This window comes from Rhinoraja longicauda, chromosome 24 (assembly GCF_053455715.1).
Source record: "Rhinoraja longicauda isolate Sanriku21f chromosome 24, sRhiLon1.1, whole genome shotgun sequence".
Taxonomy (NCBI): Eukaryota; Metazoa; Chordata; class Chondrichthyes; order Rajiformes; family Arhynchobatidae; genus Rhinoraja; species Rhinoraja longicauda.
Genome location: NC_135976.1, coordinates 27,894,612 through 27,912,868, shown reverse-complemented (window position 1 = coordinate 27,912,868; position 18,257 = coordinate 27,894,612). Strand labels below are relative to the sequence as shown.

Below are 18,257 nucleotides of genomic sequence, written 5' to 3'. Positions count from 1 at the left end.
AATAAAGGTATTCATTCAAAATGCTGGAGTAACTCAGCGGGACAGGCAGCATCTCTGGAGAAGAAGGAATGGGTGGCGTTTTGGGTCGAGACCCTTCTTCAGACTGAGTCGGGGGAGAGGGAGGCATGGAGATATGGAAGGGCATATCTCTAGTCTCCCTCTCCCCTGACTCTCTGTCTGAAGAAAAGTCTCGGCCCGAAACGTCACCCATTCCTATACTTTTATTGTTTGATTCTGCCATATATTACTTGATTTGGAATGGTAAGTGTTGACATATACTATCTATGGAGGTGTACACAGACAGGATGTGCACACTCCGCAGTAAGAAGTAAAGCACAAACTACAGACTGGAAATGTGTGTAGCAATGAAGAGAAAGAGAAAGAGAAAAGAGGAAGAGGCCAAATCGCTGGATGTTTTCAAGATAGTGTTAGATTTAGCTCTTGGGGCTAAAGGAATCAAGGGCTATGGGGGGAAAAGCAGAAACGGGGCACTGATTTTAGATAATCAGCCATGATCATATTGAATGGCGGTGCTGGCTCGAAGGGTTTATACCGAAGATAGACAGAGTATCTCAGTGCCAGAGTATCTCAGCTGGTCAGGCAGCATCTGTGGAGAAAAAAAGATGGGTGATGTCTTGGGTTGGGTCCCTTCTTCTGAAGAAGGGTCCCGACCCGAAACGTCACCAGTCCTTTTTACTCCAGAGATGCTGCCTGGCCCGCTGACATACTCCAGCGCTCTGAGACTGTCTTCAGCACTATTCGATCTTCGATATTCTGGGAAGAGCCTTGAACTCATAGCTTTCTGATTCTGAGGAAAGAGTTCCAACCATTGGTCCACAGGGAAGAGGACAAACGTTGATGAAAAGAAGTCCTGTCACGTAATGTCTAAAGCAGTTGGCTGCATTTTCATAGAAACAAAGAAACGTAGAAAATAGGTGTAGGAGTAGGCCATTCGGCCCTTCCAGCCAACACCGCCATTCAACTTGATCGCGGCTGATCATCCAGAATCACTACCCCGTTCCTGCTTTCTCCCCATGTCCCTTGATTCCGTTAGCCCGGAGAGCTAAATCTAACTCTCTCTTGAACACATCCAGTGAATTGGCCTCCACTGCCTTATGCGGCAGAGAATTCCACAGATTCACAACTCTCTGGGTGAAAAAAAAGTTCAGACCTTTCAACAAATGATGCCTGTTTTAATTTTTTTTCTTAACGTTGCTCTTCTTTCAGGAATCGGGCGAGAAGGAACAGCAGCAGTTCCCCAACGGAGCAGGCGCGGCCGTGGCCAGGCAACATCACCACCTGCTGCACTGCCTGGAGCGCACAACAGTGAGTTTGCAGACATGCAACCCCCCCCCCTTGGCTCCTTCCAAACCAGGGCTGTGGAAGCCCAGGGCGATGTGAGCATTGATGCAGGGCCGAAGATGGAGTAACTCAGCTGGACAGGCAGCTCCTCTGGAGAGAAGGAACAGGTGACGTCTCGGGAGATGCTGCCTGTCCCACTGAGTTACTCCAGCTTTTTGTGTCCATCTTCGGTTTAAACCAGCTTCTGCATGCAGTTCCTTCCAGGGCCTCAATCCCCTGCAGTTGAGCCACTGCAGCAAGCTCCAGGGGGCAGCACTGCGCCGCAGTGGTAGAGTGCGTTGGAGTGGGGTGCGTTGAGATACGTTGAGGGAGATGGGGTGAGTGCATTTAGATGGTTGGGGTTAGGATGGAGCAGGTGGAGGTAGGTGGCGGAAGAAGGTGGGTCAAGTTGCGTGGAGTAACAGGAACTGAACTGACGTAGGAACTGCCTCTACTACTTGATTTGGAATGGTAAGTGTTGACATATACTATCTATGGAGGTGTGTACACAGAGGGGATGTATGCACTCCACAGTAAGACGTAAAGCACAAACACCAGTGCATTGATGCAGAGCTTCCATGAGGATGGAGTAACAGGAACTGGTCTGGGGCGGCACGGTGGCGCAGCGGTAGAATTGCTGCCTTACAGCGCCAGAGACCCGGGTTCCATCCTGACTACCGGTGCTGTCTGTACAGAGTTTGTACGTTCTCCCCGTGACCCATACGCACTCTCTCCAAATACCCCAGTTTCCTCCAACACTCCCAAGACATGCAGGTTTGTAGGTTAATTGGCCTTCTGTAAGTGCATAGGATAGAACTAGTGTGAATGGGTAATCACTAAGAGTACCTAGGTGTGGTACAGTAGCACATTGGTAGAGTTGCTGCCATACAGTGCTAGAAACCTAGGTTCGATCCTGACTACGGGTGGTGTCTAGTTTAGTTAGGTTTATGGTCACGCACGTTTCTTGTCTTGTATGTTCACCCTGTACTCTCTCTCGTATGTTTTATTGTCTTGTACGTTCTCCCGGTGACTGTGTGGGTTTTCCCCGGGTGCACTGGTTTCCTCCCACACTCCAAAGACGTGCAGGTTTGTACGTTAATTGGCTTCTGTCAATTGTCACTAGTGTATAGGATAGAACAAGTGTACAGATGAGTATTGGTTTGCATGGACTCAGTGGGCCTGTTTGCACACTGTATCTTGAAACTAAACTAAACTAAAATCGAGCTTCACCTTCTCCCAAAACGTGTCTCAAACGTGCACTCATAGCTTTGAGGTGAGTTTAGGTTTAGGTTAATTATTGTCATGTTTACCCAGGTACAGTGAAAGGCTTTGTTTTTGCATGCTATCCCATCAGATCTTATAATACGATAGACTTTAGAGATAGAGCGCGGAAACAGGCCCTTTGGCCCACTGAGTCCGTGCCGACCAGCGATCCCCCTGTACACAGGCACTATCCTACGCACTATGGAGAATTCTACTGACGTCAATTCACCCACAAACCTGCACGTTTTCGAAGTGTGGGAGGAAACCGGAGCACCCGGAGAAAACCCACGCAATCACAGGGAGAATCTACAAACTTCGTACAGACAGCACCAGTAATCTGGATTAAATCCGGGTCTCTGGAGCTGGAGGGCAGCAACTCTACCACTGTGCCGCCCCTAATACCAGACCACAGAGAAAGATACAGGATATAGTTCTCAGCATTGTAGAGTAACAGTGCCAAAGACCAAGTCCAATATCCCCAGTGAGGTAGATTGAAGAATTGGGATAGTACCCTAGCTTATGGAAAGACCGTTCAGAAGCCTGACAAGAGATGGGGATAAAATGGTGATAGACACAAAATGCTGGAGTAACTCAGGAGGACAGGCAGCATCTATGGAGAGAAGGAATGGGTGACGTTTCGTGTCAGGACCCTTCTTCAGGCTTAGACCCTGGTGGGGTTTGCTTTCAAACTCTGTATCTTCTGCCAGATGGGAGGGGGGAGAAGGTGGAATGCCCAGTGGGAAAGGTCTTTGGTTATGTTGGCGTATTAGAAACATGGGTTTTGTAAACCCTTCCAACGTAACAAGCGGTCCTTCCCATTAAATATTATTTATGGAGACTTGCACCACCAGATGTGATGATGGCAGATTAGGTCCTTCAAATTAATGTATTTAGCACATTAACAAAGCAGCAGATTCTTTTGGAATTGTGTTAATATTCAGCAGACTAGCTACTGTTCTCCTGGGATATGCAACAATGAAATGGTAGAGTTAAAAATTAATGGAATAGAGGTAAATAAAAATCCCATTTACAACTGGAAATGTCCCTGAATAACCTTTCTGTGTTCACTCTATTCAATCTAGACTTAATTTAATGTTACTTTATTCAACCTCTCCAATTTTCAAGCTTTAATAATCAATTCTCACCTTCCTCATATTTATATTCCACTATTCAAATTATTTAGAGTTTTTCTTGCTAGAGTTCGATATTCGCAAAAGGTCAATGTTCTGATCTCGTACAATGAGCTCCACCGAAGGTCTGGTTAGAGTGGATGTGGAGAGGAAGCTTGCACTTGGGGGAGTCCAGGACCAGAGGCCATAGTCTCAGAATAAAAGGGCGTACTTTTAGAAAAGAGATGAGGCGGAATTTCTTTAGCCAGAGGGTGGTGAATCTGTGGAATCCATTGCCACAGACGGCTGCGGAGGCCAAATCAATGGATATTGGATATTGACAGATACTTGATCAGTCCGGGTGTCAGGGGTTATGGGGAGAAGGCAGGAGAATGGGGTTGAGAGGGAAAGATAGATCAGCCATGATTGGATGGCGGTGTAGACTTCATGGGCCGAATGGTTTAATTCTGCCCCTAGAACTTATGAATATGTTTGTGCATGCACATACATGCATGTGTGTGCTTGCACACATATGTCCTTGCATGTGCCCTCCTGTGCAGTGGGAGAGGACAGAATGTGCTCAGTTGTGGGACTATCACTGACAGTTACAAATGAAAGATGCTTCTTTGAATGAGGTGTTGGAAAGTGCATTGAGGTCATGTAGCTAACACCCCCCACCATGACCCTGCATCTTAGAAACATAGAAACATAGAAAAATAGGTGCAGGAGTAGGCCATTCGGCCTTTCGATCCAGCACCGCCATTCAATATACTCATGGGTGATCATCTAAAATCAGTACCCCGTTCCTGCTTTTTCCCCATATCCCTTGATTCCTTTAGCCCTACGAGCTAAATATACCTCTCTCTTGAAAACATCCAGTGAATTGGCCTCCACTGCCTTCTGCAGCAGAGAATTCCACAGATTCACAACTCTGGGCGAAAACCTTTTTCCTCATCCCAGTCCTAAATGGCCTACCCATTATTCTTAAACCGTGACCCCCTTGTTCTGGACTCCCCCAACATCGGGAACATTTTCCCTGCATCTATCTGTCCAATCCCTTAAGAATGTAATATGTTTCTATAAGATCCCCACTCATCCATCTAAATTCCAGTGAAGACAAGCCCAGTCGACCCATTCTTTCATCATATGTCAGTCCCGCCATCCCGGGAATTAATCTGGTGAACCTACACTGCACTCCCTCAATAGCAATAATGTCCTTGCAGATGCTTTCTCCAAATGCTACTTTCATAAGTTCATAAGTTGTCGGAGCAGAATCAGGCCATTCGGCCCATCAAGTCTACTCCGCCATTCAATCATGGCTGATCTACCTTTCCCTCTCAACCCCATTCTCCTGCCTTCTTTCAGGCACTTCCCTCTGGAAGGCGACTCCGGGCGGTCAAAGCAGCCACAGCCAGACATAAAAACAGCTTTTTTCCACAAGTGGTAGTTCTACTCAATAACCAAAGTCTGTAGTCTCTTTTTTGCTCTGGTCTGACTAAAGAAATTGCTTCCTCCTGCATTTTCGGGAGAAATAGAAGTTCAAAAGCGAAATATCAATTATCATCGTGTTGTGACCTCTGCACTGTTTAGTGGTAGTTTTGTTCTGTACAATTTCATTCTCAATTAAAAAGGCATTAACATCCATTTTCTGCGATAAAGAAGAAATGTTTTTGCCTCGCTGAAATGGACTGAACATTCTCAGGGGAGATCACTATCTCCACCAAAAGGTCTCCTCAATAATTCAATGTTCCAGCCTCGGCTTTTATAACATCCGCAAATAGTGGCGAGGCAGTGCGGAGAGCTTAACGTGTTGAAAGCCATTAACATGAATTATTCTGCAGTTTCTATTAAGCCACACTGCACCCGACGGAATTTGCCCACGACCACCGCTGAGCAAATTTTGCGTTCAACAATTGCCCCGAAACTATTAACTCTAACGAGAGAGTTAGAGTTGTAAATTTGTCATTTCATATTTGCTGCACGCTTGAGTGGGCTGCACCTCCAGGTAATTAAGTGTAAAAGGCATTTGCTCTGCAATGAGTGTGGACTATCACCGAGCACCTGGCACGACCTGAAATAACAGGCGCATCCAGCGCAATTTAAACCACTTGCCCAATTTAAAAGTATGGGAGGGTGATTTAATCGCAGGGCCCCTACACAAGGGGCGTGTAATTGCAATGGACCGCATCAGTGCAGACTGCAAACCTCTGAAACAATCAATCTGCAGTCAAAATACAGGAGTCTTACTCTTGGGGAAAGTCACAGATGTCCAAGAATTATGAAAATCAAATTATCTAGGAACATAAAACAAACTGGCGAAATATTCCAAAGGCTGATAAATGAAAGCAGGGAAGTCCCACTCGAGGTGGAGTTGCCGCCTCACAGCGCCAGGGACCCGGGTTCGATCCAGACCTTCGGGTGCTCTCTGAGCGGAGTTTGCATGTTCCCACTGGTTTTCTCCCACCTTCCAAAATACACAGGTTTGCACTGTAGGTTAGCTGGCTTCTGTAAGATTGTAAATTGTCCCTGGTGTGTGTGTGTGGGATATTGCTGGTGTTGTAGGGGGTGATTGCTGGCCGTCGTGGACTAGGTGGGCCGAAGGGCCTGTTTCCACGCTGTACGTCTAAAGACTAAAATGGTACCAAATAAAACGGATGCATTTACGACAGAAGAACCTGAGGGAGAAGGGAACGCAGGTTTCTGGTGGAGCTGGATGAGGAGGGTTTGGAAGAGATGGAACTAGAAAAGAAAGTATCAGGTGACTGGGCCAAAATACTTTTTCCTGCATTGTGTTTCAAAACCACCATGAAAACTGTCCCCAATTTCAAACACTTGATTCTCTGGATGCTTTCAAGAGAGAGTTAGATAGAGCTCTTAAAGATAGCGGAGTCAAGAGATTTGGGGAGAAGGCAGGAACGGGGTATTGATTGTGGATGATCAGCCATGATCACAGTGAATGGCGGTGCTGGCTCGAAGGGCTGAATGGCCTCCTCCTGCACCTATTGTTTATTGTCTATTGTCGATTGTCATTGATTACTATCACTGCCAACATAGAAACATAGACATAGAAACATAGAAAATAGGTGCAGGAGTAGGCCATTCGGCCCTTTGAGCCAGCACCGCCATTTAATATGATCATGGCTGATCATCCACAATCAGTACCCCATTCCTCCTTTCTCCCCATATCCCTTGATTCCGTTAGCCCTAAGAGCTATATCCAACTCTCTCTTGAATACATCCAGTAAATTGGACTCCACTGCCTTCTGTGGCAGAGAATTCCACAGATTCACAACTCTCTGGGTGAGTAGGTTTTTCCTCATCTCAGTCCTAAATGGCCTACCCCCTTATTCTTAAACTGTGACTCCTAGTTCTGGACTCCCCCAACATCGGGAACATTTTTCCTGCATCTAGCTTGTCCAATCCCGTAATAATTTTATAGGTTTCTATAAGATCCCCACTCATCCTTCTAAATTCCAGTGAATACAAGCCCAACATCCATGGGCGCTGCAATAAAAACTAAACTCAACATTCTTAGTGAAAATCGAAGATTGCAGATGCTGGAAATCTGAAATAAAACAGATGCAGGAAAAAGTCAGTAGTTAGCAAGTCTATACCCTGCACATTATTTATTTGTGTTCCATACATTTACCAATTAATTTCTTTTGACATTATGCCCAGATAATTCAAACTAAAAGTCACCTATATCTGTTGATAAATTTGCCGAGAAACACTGTACGTGGCTGTACACGCCATTTGGCCCTCAGCTAGATTGTGGCTGAACTGCATCTGAACACAATTCCCCCACTTTTGTTGAAGTCTTTTGCTTCACAATTTGGCTTAGCTTAGAGTTCCAGCATGGAAACAGGCCCTTCTGCTGACCGTGTCCACGCCGACCGTTGATCACTTGTTCACACTAGTTCTACGTTGTCCCACCTTCCCGACATGTGAGGGGCAATAAACAGAGGCCAATTAACCTACTGACCCGCTCATCTTTGGGTTGTGGGAGGGGAACCAGAGCACCGGAGGGTCACAGAGGGAACGTGCAAACTCCCCTCCCCTGACATCAGTCTGAAGAAGGGTCTCGCCCCGAGACGTCGCCCATTCCTTCTCTCCCGAGATGCTGCCTGACCCACTGAGGTACTCCAGCATTGTGTGTGTCTACGTGCAAACTCCACACTTGGGTCCCATGAAGGATTCCGGCTTGAAGAGTCAACCGTTCCTTCTCTCCAGAGATGCTGCCTGGCCCGCTGAGTTACTCCAGCATTTTGTGTCTGTCTTCAGAGAGATGCTGTCTGATCTCAGTTGTACCATCGCGTGTCACTTACGGTCCGAACATGCCTTGGAATCGAGGGGAGCTGTTCCTGAAACTGGGCTCTGCTTCCACTGACACACAGGGCCGCGGTGAGGTCTCGAGGCGAGGTTATCCTGTCAAAATGCAAATGGAGGACGGGTGGCCAAGTTATTGATGGGCTGTGTGGTTTGGTGGTGCAGTTAATGACACTTTCCATCACTTTACAGTGAGGATGCATGACAGCTGAGTAATTGTCCAGCTTATGTCTGCCTTGACTTCTATCTTTGTGGATTGAGCAATTTGTCACGTTATCAGCTAGATGCCAGTTTCACAGCAGCAAAGGAATAACTTTTCGAAGGGAAAATGATTGGGGCTGGGGGGGGGGGGGGGGGGGGGAGGGAGATTTTAATTTGCAAATCCCCTAATTTGCAATGGGGGGATGTGGTTGTGTAGGAAGGAACTGCAGGTGCTGCTTTACAAGGAAGGTATACACAAAATGCTGGAGTAACTCAGCGGGGTCAGGCAGCGTCTCAGGAGAAAAGGAATAGGTGACGTTTCGGGTTCGAGACCCTTCTTCAGATGTTGTTAGATGTGACAAAGGAAGAACATAACGGTGGGCGGCACAGTGGTAGTGCAGCTGCCTCACAGCTCCAGAGACCCGCTTTCAACACTGACCTCGGATGCTGTTTGTGTGGAGTTTACACGTTCTCCTCATGACCAGGTGAATTTCCTCCAGTTCCCACCCACATCCCAAAGACGTGTGGGTTTGTAGGTTAATTGGCCTCTGTAAATTTCCCCTCGTGTGCAGGGAGTGGATGCGAAAGTGGGATAACATAAAACTGGCGGGAAAAGATTTTGTTTAGTTTAGTTTACTTTATAGAAACAGTGAGGGAACAGGCCCTTCGGCCCATTGAGTCTGGGCCGACCAGCGATCCCCATGCACTAACACTATCATGCACAAGGGACAATTTACATTTCTACCAAGCCAATTAGCCTACAAACCTGTACGTCTTTAGAGTGTGGGAGGAAACCAGAGATCCCGCAGAAAACCCACACAGGTCACAGGGAGAACGCACAAACTCCGTACAGACAGCACCAGTTAGTATAAGAAAATAACTGCAGATGCTGGTACAAATTTATTCACAAAATGCTGGAGTAAATCAGCAGGTCAGGCAGCATCTCAGGAGAGAAGGAATGGGTGACGTTTCGGGTCGAGACCCATCCTCAGACTGATGTCAGGGGGGTGGGACAAAGGAAGGATATAGGTGGAGACAGGAAGATAGTGGGAGATCTGGGAAGGAGGAGGGGAAGAGAGGGACAGAGGAACTATCTAAAGTTGGAGAAGTCGATGTTCATACCACTGGGCTGCAAGCTGCCCAAGCGAAATATGAGGTGCTGTTCCTCCAATTTCCGGTGGGCCTCACTATGGCATTGGAGGAGGCCCATGACAGAAAGGTCAGACTGAGAATGGGAGGGGGAGTTGAAGTGCTCGGCCACCGGGAGATCAGTTTGGCCAACGCGGAATGAGCGCAGGTGTTGAGTGAAGAGATCGCCGAGCCTGCGCTTGGTTTCGCCGATGTAAATAAGTTGACATCTAGAGCAGCGGATGCAATAGATGAGGTTGGAGGAGGTGCAGGTGAACCTCTGTCAGCACCAGTGGTCAGGATCTAACCTTGGGTCTCTGGCGCTGTAAGGCAGCAACTCTACCGCTGCGCAACAATGCAGCCCATTGATGGTCAACGTGGACTCGGTGGGCCGAAGGGCCTGTTTCCATGCTGTCTCTTTCAATCAATCATTCAAAAACCATAAAACATTGAACAGTGCAGCACAGGAACATATCCTTGAGCCCACCATGTCTGAACAAGTTTAAAACGTCTAAACTTTAAACTGGCCTTGCAGTATTTAAAAATTAGGTGAGATTCTCTGGTGGAGATAATAAGAATACAAAGCCACCTACCTTCCCTCTCCCATCAGGCAAGAGGTCCAGAAGTGTGAAAACGCACACCTCCAGATTCAGGGACAGTTTCTTCCCAAGCCTGTTATCAGGCAACTGAACCATCCTCTCACCAACTAGAGAGCAGTCCTGACCTACCATCTACCTCATTGGAGACCCCAGACTATCTTTAATCAGACTTTACTGGACTTCATCTTGCACTAAACATTTTTCCCTTTATCCTGTATCTCTACACTGTGGACGGCTTGATTGGTGCGGGTGTCAGGGGTTAAGGGCGAAGGCAGGGGAATGGGGTTGAGAGGGAAAGATAGATCAGCCATGATTGAATGGCGGAGTAGATTTGATTGGCCAAATGGCCTAATTCTGCTCCTAGAACTTATGAACTTATGAACCGATTACAGTGCCGTCCATAATGTTTGGGACAAAGACCCATCATTTATTTATTTGCCCCTGTACTGCCCTGATATGGGGGGACTATGTATAAACACTGATGTAATTACTGCAGGGTGAATCCAAAATGTATAAAAATGACCTTTATTGAAATCTGACAATGTGCACTTTAACCACATGTGATTTTTTTTCTATTACAAATCTCACATTGTGGATTACAGAGGCAAATAAATAAATGATGGGTCTTTGTCCCAAACATTATGGAGGGCTCTGTATGTATAGTCTTTCAGGGAAGATGGGAGAGTGGGGGGTAGGGAGGGGGGGGCCATAAGGGGGGTTGAGGGTGCTACACCAATACAGGAGAGGCTTTGGGTTCAGGGCTCCTCGGTCACACCCTTTCCCCTTCCCTGTACCGCCTTTCATTGCGCTCCCCCTCCCCTGGTGGAGCACGGCACCACAGTGAAGGAGAAAGAAGATGGCCGCTGGCAGGACGGTGTCAGTGGCTCCCTCTCCCCTTTCCCCTCCCGCACCCCATTCCCCCCTCCTCACCCACCCTTCCCCTCTCCACCCCCCCCCCACCCCCCCCCCCCACCCTCCTCCAACCCCCCCCCCCCCCCCCTCCCATTGAGATTCTTTTCTTTTTTTTTAACAGACAATTTATTTTAAAGGAAAAACGCAATTTCCCCAGGTCGCAATGGAAACCCTATGAGGAATGGGCCCAATTTGGTCTAATAGTAACTAAAACTAAACCTTGGGATGAAAAGCAGGGTCATTAAATATGATAGCAAAATATATCACTCCTTGCTCTTCTTCGAGTTATGTCAGAATTACAATGTTTAAACTATTACATGGAATTTAAAATTGCACAGATAACGTATATTGTTTCTCTTCTGTTGATCTCATAGGGATTGTCGTACATGCTGGACGATCCTCATTTATCGGTCCGGACATCAACTTCCACCAAGGTGATTCTTTGCTTCTCTCTCTCGGTCGTCAGTGCCTCTCTCTATTTTATTTTTACAAGAATGTTCCCAGGAATGATTAGACCAACGTATGATGAGCGTTTGTCGACATTGGGCCTGTACTCGCTGGAGTTTCAAAGAATGAGGGGGGACCTCGTTGAAACGTACCGAATAGTGATAGGCCTGAATAGAGTGGATGTGGAGAGGATGTTTCCACTAGTGGGAGAGTCTAGGACTGGAGGCCATAGCCTCAGAATTAAAGGACGTTATTTCAAGAAGGAGATGAGGAGAAATTTCTTTCGTCAGAGGGTGGTGAATCTGCGGATTTTTTTGCCACAGAAGGCTGTGGAGGCCAAGTCAGTGGATATTTTTAAGGCAGAGATAGATAGATTCTTGTATCTAGTACAGGTGTCAGAGGTTATGGGGAGAAGGCAGGAGAATGGGGTTTGGAGGGAGAGATAGATCAGCCATGATTGAATGGGGGAGTATTCAATCATGGCTGATCTATCTCTCTCTCCAAACCCCATTCTCCTGCCTTCTCCCCATAATCTCTGACACTGTACTAGATACAAGAATCTATCTATCGATGGGCCAAATGGCCTAATTCTACTCCTATCACATTACCTTATGACCTATATATTTCCATCAGGTCTCCCCTCAGCCTCCGAAGCATTAGAGAAGACAATCCAAGTTTGTCCAACCTCTCCTTCTGACTAATGGCCTCTAATCCAGGCCATACTCCGGTAAATCTTCTCACCAACTTGTCACATCCTTCCTATAATGGGGCAAGCAGAACCTCACACAATACTCCAAATGTGGCCTAATCAAAGCACTGTAGAGCTGCAACATGACGACTGCAGATGCGGTCTTGCCCGCTGACGTACTCTGACGCACTTTGTGTCAATCTTTGGTGTAAACCAGCATCTGCAGTCCCTTGATTAGGTTCACCAGTTCTACGCTCTCCCACATTCTCATCCACTCCCCACACATTACAATTTGCAGAGGCCAATGAAGCTACAAACACACATGTCTTTGAGATGTGAGGGGGAAGCTGGAGCACCCAGAGGAAACCCACACGGTCCCAAGGAGGCAATTAAGAACATGAACGTGGCACGGTAGCGCAGCGGTAGAGTTGTCGCCTTACGGCGCCAGAGACCCCGGATTTAATCCTGACTATGGGTGCTGACAGTATGGAGTTCGTACGTTCTCCCTGCGACCGCGAGGGTTTTCCCCGGGTGCTCCGGCTTCCTCCCACACATCACAGACGTGGGGGTTTGTAGGTTAACTTGGCTTCGGTAAAGATTGAAAATTGTCCCGTCTGTAGGATAGTGCTCGTGTGCGTGTGCGGGGATCGCTGGTCGGCGCGGTCTCGGTCGGCCGACGCCCCGTTTCCGCGCTGTATCTCCAAACTGAACGTGCAAACTTCACATCGACAGCACCCAAGGTCAGGATTGAACCCCAGGTCTCCGGCGCCGAGAGGCAGCAGCTCTACCACTGTTCTTGGACCACTGTTGAAATATCTCCATTTAAATGAATAGGGAACCACGAGCCTTCACCAAGTAGAGCAGAGTAACAAAAGATCCATTGTCTATCACTCCTTTCACACAAGCTTACAGTCAGTCTGTGTAAATCCCAAGGTATACATCCTAGGAGGTGCCTCCTGTAAGTTGCTGAAATGACGGCCACTGACAATTCTTTTCAGCTCATTAAATCGTTACATTAAAAAATACTCTCATCTCTCTCCTGATTATTTTGCCAATTTTGTTCAGTACCCTTAAAGGGATATATTATTACAAATCAAATGAATTGCCAAAAGAACATTTAAAATACATAATAAGGAACAAGTCTTTAGGGAGTGATAAATACTCGAAATCATCTTCTAAACACATTGATAAAAATATTAAGTCTATTACAACTTTTGACTTTTCTTCGGGTAGGAATAGCACACATTCCGTCCAACCGGCTAGCTTTAATACCTTGATTCAGGTTCCGCGTTGATGGTTAGATCCTATGGGATTCAAGGAGAGATAGCTGGAAAATATTTATACAAAGTCATGTGAGGAATTGATCGGGTAGACGCACAGAGTCTTGCCCGGAGTGTGGGAATCAAGAATCAGAGGACATAGGTTTTAAGGTGAGGGGGGGAAAAGATTTAATAGGAACCTGAGGAGTTGGTGGTTTGTGGGTGTATGGGATGAGTTGCCCTTGGAGGTAATTGAGGCAGGTACTATCACAACGTTTAAGAAACTTTTGGACAGGTACATGGATAGGATAGGTTGGGAGAGATATGGGCCAAACGCAAAGCATCCTGATGCCCTTTGACCTGGAGCTGGAGCTGGAAGGTGACCTTTGCCCCCTGTCAAAAGTGATAACTCTCTGATATTTAAAATTCATGTAAATAAAGTCAAAAGTGAAATTATTTAAAACGATTAAAGAACGATAAGTTTGTGGGTTAAATGGCTTTGGTAAAATTGTAAATAGTCCCCAGTTCACAAGTTCACAAGTTATAGGAGTAGAATTAGGCCTTTCGGCCCATCAAGTCCACTCCACCATTCAATCATGGCTGATCTCTGCCTCCTAATCCCATTTTCCAGCCTTCTCCCCATAACACTTGACACCCGTTCTAATCAAGAATTTGTCTATCTCTGCCTGAAAAATATCCACTGACTTGGCCTCTACAGCCCTCTGTGGCAATGAGCTCCACAGATTAACTACCCCCTGACTAAAGAAGTTCCTCCTCACCTCCTTTCTAAAAGAGTCCCCTTTAATTCTGAGGCTATGACCTCTGGTCCTAGACTCCCCCAGTCGCCCAGGTGTGTCACAAGATCACAAGTGATAGGAGTAGAATTAGGCCATTCGGCCCATCAAGTCTACTCCGCCATTCAATCATGGCTGATCTATCTCTCCCTCCTAATCCCATTCTCCTGCCTTCTCCCCATAACCCCTAGCACCCGTACTAATCAAGAATCTATCTATCTCTGCCTTGAATTTATCCATTGACTTGGCCCCTACAGCCTTCTGTGGCAAAGAATTCTACAGATTCACAACCCTCTGACTAAAGAAATTTCTCCTTATCTCCTTCCTAAAAGAACGTCCTTTAATTCTGAGCCTATGGCCTCCAGTCCAAGACTCTCCCACTAGTGGAAACATCCGCTCCACATCCCTAGCGTATGTAGGATGGTGTGGGCGTATGGTGAGATCACTGGTCAGTGTGGACTCTCCGGTCCGAAGGGCCTGTTTCCACACTGTATCTCTGAGCTAAACTAGACTAAATTAAATAATCTTGCCTCCGATCCCACTCCAACTCCAGTGGTGTAGCTTCATGTGAACGTAAATTATTCGCGATTGGGACATTAAACCTTCTCTGGTTCTGTCTGAAGAAGGGTCTCGACCAGAAACGTCGCCCATTCCTTCTTTAGTTTAGTTTACGGATACAACGCGGAAACAGGCCCTTTTAGCCCACCGGGTCCGCGCAGACCAGCGATCCCCGCACATTAACACTATCCTATATCCACTAAGGACAATTTTTACATTTATCATATCATATCATATCATATACATACAGCCGGAAACAGGCCTTTTCGGCCCTCCAAGTCCGTGCCGCCCAGCGATCCCCGTACATTAACACTATCCTACACCCACTAGGGACAATTTTTACATTTACCCAGCCAATTAACCTACATACCTGTACGTCTTTGGAGTGTGGGAGGAAACCGAAGATCTCGGAGTAAACCCACGCAGGTCACGGGGAGAACGTACAAACTCCTTACAGTGCAGCACCCGTAGTCAGGATCGAACCTGAGTCTCCGGCGCTGCATTCGCTGTAAAGCAGCAACTCTACCGCTGCGCTACCGTGCCGCCCTTTACCAAGCCAATTTACCAAGCCAATTAACCTACAAACCTGTATGTCTTTGGAGTGTGGGAGTAAACCGAAGATTTCGGAGATAGCCCACGCAGGTGGAACGGGGAAAACGTACAAACTCCGTACAGACAACACCCGTAGTCAGGATCGAACCCGGGTCTCCGGCGCTGCATTCGCTGTAAGGCGGCAAGTCAACAGCTGCTCCACCTTCTCCGCAGAGAAGCTGCCTGTACCACTGAGTCACTCCAGCTTTTTTTTTGTGTGTCTTGATCTTCGCCAGAACCACGACTTCCTCGATGAGCCGGCCTTCGAGCAGAACTGCCTGGAGGGCTCGATGAAGAACTGCCCGTCCACCCACAGCCCGTCGCTCTCCTCCGAGTCGGGCACGGCCAGCACCTGCTGCTCCCGCCGAAGCAACAAGAAGTCCACCCACCTGCCCAACTCCAGCAGCTCCGCCACCAACCTGAGAAGCATGCAGGAGCTCAGCACCATCCACATCCAGTGTGGAGAACAGATATCCTTTAACACCAGGTAACGCCTGGTCACGTACTCCAGAGAAAAAATGGTTCCCGTGTTACAATAGGCAATAGACAATAGGTGCAGGAGGAGGCCATTCGGCCCTTCGAGCCAGCACCACCATTCAATGCAGTCATGGCTGATCATTCTCAATCAGTACCCCATTCCTGCCTTCTCCCCATACCCCCTGACTCCGCTATCCTTAAGAGCTCTATCTAGCTCTCTCTTGAAAGCATCCAGTGAATTAGACAATAGACAATAGGTGCAGGAATAGGCCATTCGGCCCTTCAAGCCAGCACTGCCATTCAATGTGATCATGGCTGATCATTCTCAATCAGTACCCCGTTCCTGCCCTCTCCCCATACCCCCTGACACCGCTATCCTTCAGAGCTCTATCTAGCTCTCTCTTGAAAGCATCCAGAGAATTGGCTTCCACTGCCTTCTGAGGCAGAGAATTACACAGATTTACAACTCCTTGACTGAAGAAGTTTTTCCTCATCTCCGTTCTAAATGGCCTACGCCTTATTGTTAAACTGTGGCCTCTGGTTCTGGACTGCCCCAACATTGGGAACATGTTTCCTGCCTCTAGCATGTCCAATCCCTTAATAATCTTATATGTTTCGATAAGATCCCCTCTCATCCTTCTAAATTCCAGTGTATACAAGCCTCTAGTCGCTCCAGTCTTTCAACAGTCTATGACAGTCCCTTCATTGGGGGAAGTCCAGGACCGGGGGAGGTCACAGTGTAAGAATAAGGGGTCGGCCATTTAAGGACTGAGATGAGGAAAAACCTTTTCACCCAGAGAGTTGTGAAACTGTGGAATTATCTGCCACAGAAGGCAGTGGAGGCCAATTCACTGGATGTTTTCAAGAGAGACTTAGAGCGCCAGAGACCCGGGTTCGATCCCAACTAAGGGGGCTGTCTGTACAGAGTTTATACGTTCTCCCCGTGACTTGCGTGGGTTTTCACTGAGTTTAGTTTAGTTTAGAGATACAGCGTGGAAACAGGCCCTTTGGCCCACCGAGTCCGCGCCGACCAGCGATCCCCGCGCACTAACACTGTCTGCACACTAGGGACAGTTTTACCAAGTCAATTAACCTACAAACCTGCACGTCTTTGGAGTGTGGGAGGAAACCGGAGCTCCCGGTGAAAACCCACGCGGGTCACGGGGAGAACGTGCAAACTCCGTACCGACAGCACCCATAGTCGGGATTGAACTCGGATCTCTGGCGCAGTAAGGCAGTGACTCTCCAGCTGCCTGCGTGGGCAAGTTGGGCCGAAGGGCCTGTTTCCACGCAGTAAGACTCTATGACTCTATGACTCGACACACAGGTAAATGGGACTAGCTTGGATAGACATCTTGGTCGGCATGGTTGAGTTAGGCCGAAGGGCCTGTTTCTGTGCTGTGGGACTCTTTGACTCTAAGGAATGGTAGAAGCAAATTCAAAAGCTGCTTCCAAAAGGGAATGAGATGAATATTTGAAGAGAAAGCAGTTCTCTGGGGCGAAAGACAGTGAGATTAATGGATGGCTCTTAGAAAATGCCAGCACTGGAAAAATAGTCCAGGCACCATTCTGCTGTGTAGTAAGATCTTGTGAGCTGATCTGATTAGTTTTCCGCAGGGATACGAATACCTTCAAGGGACTCAAGGGAGTCCACATTATCGCCATTCTACAACATGTCACCTAACCCATGCAGTTTTGACATCAGCAATCTAAGCAAAACAAAAATAAACACAGCCCAGGTGTTCAGTGGCATCTTCAAAGGCACCACAGTGGCACAGCAGGTAGAGCTACAGCCTCACAGTGCCAGAGACCCAGGTTCAATCCTGACCACAGGTGCTGCCTGTGTGGAGTGTGCACGTTCTCCCCGTGACCGCAAGGGATTCTTCTGGATGCTCCGGTTTCCTCCCACATCCCAAACTCGAGTGGGTTCTTAGGTTAAAATTGCCCCTCCTGTGCAGAGAGTGAATGAGAAAGTGGGAAAACATAGAATGAATGAATGAATAAATTAATAAGTTTATTGGCCAAGTATGTGCACATACAAGGAATGTGCCTTGGTGCTCCGATCACAAATGACAACACAAACATACAGTTAACAATTAAGAATAAAGAATAAACACATCAAAACAATAAGGATACAACATTACGGTCTAAACATGTGGGTGAAAATAAACCAGAGCAAAAAAATAACTACAGACTTTGGTTATTGAGTAGAACTACCACTCGTGGGAAAAAGCTATTTTTATGTCTGGCTGTGGCTGCTAGAATTAGTGCAAATGGGTGATCGATAGGCAGCGTGGACTTGATGGGACGAAGGGCCTGTTTCCTTGCTGTGTCTCTACACTACACTAAAAACACAGTGAAATTATTTGTTTCACATTCAATTCAGTGAAATCACACTATACATAAGCACAATCGTGCCTCAGTATTGGACAAGCTTGGATGGGCATCTTGGTCGGCATGGATGAGTTGGGCCGAAGGGCCTGTTTTTGTGCTGTAAGACTCTCTGCCTCTTCGGACTGGTAGAAGCAAATTCGAAAGCAATTTCCAAAAGCGAATGAATGGGA

The 18,257-nt window shown here is 47.2% G+C and overlaps 1 protein-coding gene across 1 annotated transcript in view; it reads left to right on the top strand.

Annotated features, from left to right (window-relative positions):
• kcnd3 (potassium voltage-gated channel, Shal-related subfamily, member 3) overlaps nucleotides 1-18,257 on the top strand; it is a 272,005-nt gene that overhangs the window by 239,953 nt on the left and 13,795 nt on the right. The window contains 3 exon segments of the mRNA XM_078420887.1: nucleotides 1,228-1,326; nucleotides 11,254-11,313; nucleotides 15,453-15,703. Coding sequence (XP_078277013.1) covers nucleotides 1,228-1,326; nucleotides 11,254-11,313; nucleotides 15,453-15,703 — 410 coding nt within the window.